Source organism: Pteropus vampyrus, unplaced genomic scaffold (genome assembly GCF_000151845.1).
Source record: "Pteropus vampyrus isolate Shadow unplaced genomic scaffold, Pvam_2.0 Scaffold24, whole genome shotgun sequence".
NCBI classification, from domain to species: domain Eukaryota; kingdom Metazoa; phylum Chordata; class Mammalia; order Chiroptera; family Pteropodidae; genus Pteropus; species Pteropus vampyrus.
Window position 1 is genome coordinate 13244175 of NW_011888805.1, and position 4673 is coordinate 13248847.

The 4673-nt window shown below is 32.2% G+C and overlaps 2 protein-coding genes across 3 annotated transcripts in view; both read left to right on the top strand.

The window, feature by feature from the left end:
- Positions 1–1070: 1070 nt before the first annotated feature.
- Positions 1071–4673, top strand: part of TAAR1 (trace amine associated receptor 1) — a 13865-nt gene continuing 10262 nt past the window's right edge. The window contains exon 1 of one of the 2 annotated variants that reach the window (XM_023528398.1): positions 1071–1199. The gene's annotated coding sequence lies outside the window, so the exon portion shown is untranslated. Of the gene's footprint in view, positions 1200–2309; positions 2377–4673 lie in introns of those variants that run through there. The other variant, XM_023528399.1, reaches the window with a different exon arrangement.
- The window catches only part of LOC105289494 (trace amine-associated receptor 2), a 34670-nt gene continuing 31088 nt past the window's right edge, over positions 1092–4673 (top strand). Inside the window, exon 1 of the mRNA XM_023528400.1 lies at positions 1092–1199. Within this exon, the coding sequence (XP_023384168.1) occupies positions 1116–1199 (84 nt within the window). The 5' untranslated portion in view covers positions 1092–1115. The remainder of the gene's footprint in view (positions 1200–4673) is intronic.

Genomic DNA, 4673 nt, shown 5'->3' on the forward strand with positions numbered 1-4673 from the left:
CAGCAACTTCATGATATAAAACTTGCTTGAGAAACCCAAATAATACATATGTCTGTTTGCTAAAAATCATTTAAAAATTAGGGTAAAGGAATTTATGTTCTTATGAGTACTTTTCAGGATGTTTTGTTGTATCAGCTTTTTCCGCAATAGGAATGGCGCTGCCCAACTGACCATATACATATCCCATGTCAAAAAAGGCTAAGTTCTACACAATGCCAGTGCTATGCCATGATGTCAGGGGCTTGAAGCCATATCCTTTATACCAAGACCTTTTCCCCTCCTACCCCAAATTCTACAAGTTGAGACTCTTTTATGTATCGAACACCTGATTTGCTTAAGTCCTTTTAATGGTAAATATCTCTGGGCATGTTCAATTCCCTGTAATAAATCTCTTTCTATGTATATATACAACTTGTTGGTTCTGTTTTTCCGGAGAACCCTGACTCATACATACATGTTCTCAAGATAAACAATAACTAGTCCTCAAGTAAGAGGGCTGATAGCACCATCTGTGACATATAGTTTATCCTAAATTCACCATCTGTGTTAGCTAATTGGCTTTCACCAAATGAAAAATAAAGTTCTTTTTATATCAAAGGGTAGTTTTGTACCTTGGAAGTGAGGTGTCCACTGAAATTAGGCTCTTATCATCTTGTAAAAACTAGCAGATAGGAGAATTACCTTTCTTAATGATAATATTTTAAAGGGATTGTTCCCAACCTTTAATATTTAGGAATTCTGAAGCAGGAGTTATATTCACCCAGTAAAAAATCAACTTTACTTAGTAAAAGGTAATTTTATTTTCTGCTCTTTTGTTTGCTTTCGCTATTGCAGCTTTTGTTAATGGCTATTTATATTACAGATCACCCATTGTGTGGTGTCATTGTTTCTGTGGTGTCAGTGTAACTCCAAGGAAGGAGAATGGGGTAATAAATCTCAAGGGCTTCTTTCAGAAATGCTTTAATCTAATTAGTCATTGCCATAAAAATGTGGTGTAACAAACCACCCCAAAACTTTATAGCTTAGAAAATAGCAACTTATGCTCATGAATCTGTAGGGTCAGTTAGAATGGCTCTGCCATATGCTGCATATCTTTATGCCTCAGTTCATTCCACATGTCCTTCATCCTCCTTGGACAAATGGGCTTTGTTGGAGCATGTTCTCTTCACAGGGATGACACAGAGGACATTCATAAACATGTGAGTACTTCTAATGACTAGGTTTGGAACTGGCACACTTTTTTTTCTGTCTACCTTCTTTTAGCCAAAACAAGTCAAATGGCAAAGCTCAAGTTCAAAGGATAGGGAAATACCTTCCACTCCCAATGAAGCAAAGAAAAAGGTATAGATGCTAGTAGAGTAAGAACTGAAAACAATAATCAATCTATTGTAATGATCCTATGATTTTCTGTGGCAGAATAAACAAATAATTGTAAATGAGAAACTGCACTTGTTCAACTATTCATTTTGCTATATTGAAGGCTCTAGCTCCCTGTATAAGGAGAAGATCGTTTTGGAAGTTTTATATATAGAGATTAAAAAATTGTTGTAGTAAATATGTGTGATCCTATAGCCTCTAAAGCAGTGTTTTTCTTATTGTGATTAGTAACATTATTGAGGTGTAAATCCTGCTAACTTAAAAAAATAAAATAGAAAATAATCAGAGTGAATTAAATGTGGTAAGGGTATTTTTTAATGAAAACATTTGTTTCTGCTATGGATGTATACCTACATATGTTTGAGTAAGGATTTAAGATGCATTTCTTCTTATTGTGGTTTAAAAAATGTTTGAAAGCCACTGCTTTAAAGTATTTTCTAACTATAGGATGTTATTGAGTTTAATTTCTATTTTTAGAAATATTCCTTTTGTGGTATAAGTCATCTGTTTTGAAAATGACTGCTTTTTTTTTTTTCCCCCAGTGCTACTTATTTCCATTGTTCAGATGTCTAATACAGGAGTATTTTTCTTTCAAATCAATCAACAATTAAAGCAGTTTCAATGAATATGTGCTTTCATTTATATGCTGTTACTCATGACTGTGGTTACTGGTGATTCATGCTTAGATTATTTTTAAAATAATGGTAATATTTACCTTCTCTATTTAGCTTGCTCAATGCTAGCTTCCTGATACTGGTTTAGAATAAAAGCACCTCCCAGTTGTATTCCTTGATAATATACTCTTACCTTGTTTCAGAAAAATTTATTATCAGTTTATCTTTTTCAAATTTTAATGTTTGCGTCACCCTGTCTCTGTTAACTGCGGCCTATCATAGAGTAGCAGTGGCTCTAGCCCGCAGCAGCTGTCACATCTCCTCCCAAAGGCAGTGTTTCCCCTGTCTGCTCATCTGCTCTCTCTGGTCACTCTTACCTGAGAAGGTAGGTCTGAATGCACAGAACAGCCATGTACATCAGCTTGTAGAGACTAACCTGCAGGTCTAGGTAATCTTTTACAGGGAGAATGCTTGAAAGAATAAGACTTATCAAAGGTTTGGTATTTATTCATACATTAATTTTAGGATTATTTATTGTGAAAATTAACAAGGTTTCTGTAATTTAGTTACTTAATACCTGCTTTAGTAAGTAAAGTTAAAAATATATTTTTAAATATAGTTATCTTTATATGTGTTTTTAAAATAGGTCACTTTTATGAAAAATTCACCCTATGGAAAGCTAGAAAATTTGAAAAGTTAAAACATGATTTTTTATCTCCTTTTCTTGGACATAAATAAGAAAATCCATGTTGTGTACTTGGCTAATTTTAACATAATAAAAAGAGACTTTTATAGAATTTTTTACAAGTTTTTAAACTAAAATATATTTTATTATTACTATATACTAAACTATAGAACTAAAATCTTATTTGCACAAATATTATTTGGTAGGAAAAATCCTGGCACATTTCAAAATGACTTCCTACTTTGTGTGTGTGTGCGTGTGTGTGTGTATGTGTGTGCGCACATATGTGTGTGGTGTGTGTGTATACATGCCATAGAGTAGCAGTGGCTCTAGCCCGCAGCAGCAGTCACATCTCCTCCCAAAGGCAGTCTTTCCCCTGTCAGTAGATCAATTAACTTAAGAATCTTTCAGTTACAATTACCTAAATCTGACACGTTATCTTATGCATGTCTACATAGCAGAAACACTTTCAAGTATAATCTATTGATCATAATATTGCTGGAGATTGTTTTTCTCTTATCTATCAATCCACATTGATGTGTAAGCAAACAAATGGATTTTGCCATGTTTCCTGTTTCTCTAGGATGGAAACAGTTTGTTTCCAACGATGTTCCATCTCAAGAATCATGACTTAAACATTTGAAAATTCTGTTTCCCCATCCCCTTTCTCTCTTTTAAAATATCTGTTTCAAAAATAATCTTAGTATTTTAATGAAGAATACTGGATAAGTTACAGAGCTGCAATCATATTTTTAGAATATAATTATTATCAAGTTCATTTCTAATTTTTTCCGCAAGTTTATAGGGTAGAACAAAAGCAGGATATCGGTTCAGTTCAGAAATTTGGCAAAAATTTGATTTTGATATGAAAGTAAAATAGATAAATAACTCATGTAAAGAATTATACAAATGAAAGAAGCACAAATAATATAAATGTATTAATAATTATTCACTAATGAGTTTTTTAAAGTTCCATTTGAAACATTTGGAGACAATACATTTAATTTTATTGAACATCTTTTCTAGTTATAAAAATGAAATGTTCTCATAGTAGAAAACTTGGAATATGTAGAAATTATAGAGAAGAAATAGAACTCACTTGTTATTTCACCACCAGAGCAAGAAAAATTATTGCTAAAATTTGATATTTTCTCTCCATTTTGTTTATTTATTTTTTGGTTTCAATCTCACTATCTCTGAGTAAGTGATATTGAGAATTTGAAGTATGCCATTCTATACCTATCTTCCATGATTATATAAACGTGTGTGTGTGTGTGTGTGGCCCTATATATGGTATTTCAAAACACTACGCAAATTTTTTTCTTTAGTTGACAAGATATCATTGAGATCTTTCTGTCTCTATATGGAAAGAATGAACTCATTTAATTTAACATTTTCTAAACATGCATATTTACTGATATACATACATCTGATAGACTTTCATTTTTTGCTTTTGTTGTTGTTACAAGAATGATTGCAGTAAACTTTTGCTGGGTTAAACAATACAGTCATTTTAAACTTTAAAAAATGCTGCTGGAGAAACTTTCTAAAATCAAATTATTTACTTATTTATTTATTTGGAGAGGCAACCCTTGGTCGACCTCAGAGATTGCAAGGACCTTGTCAACTTACAATCTCTTATTTTTTAGTTTTTACGTCTATAGCACCAGGTCTTCCTAGGTAGTCTCCCATCCAAGTACTAACCAGGCCTGACCCTGCTTATAAAATTAAATTATTAGTTCTGCATCATGTGATCCAGTCAAGAAAATTAACTTGTCACCCCTCACCAACCCTGATTATAGCTGGAGGTTAGTGACAGTTGAGAATTTAAGTTACAGGTTAATATTAAGTGTTTTCTTGAAATTTATTTTTTCATTTCAAAAATCTTTAATTAACAAGCTTTGCATTGTGTCCTATTATCATAATCCTGTTTGATTTAAACTAAATCTTAACTTAGATACACTATTGTTGCTTTTATTCATTTCTTTCTATTTAAA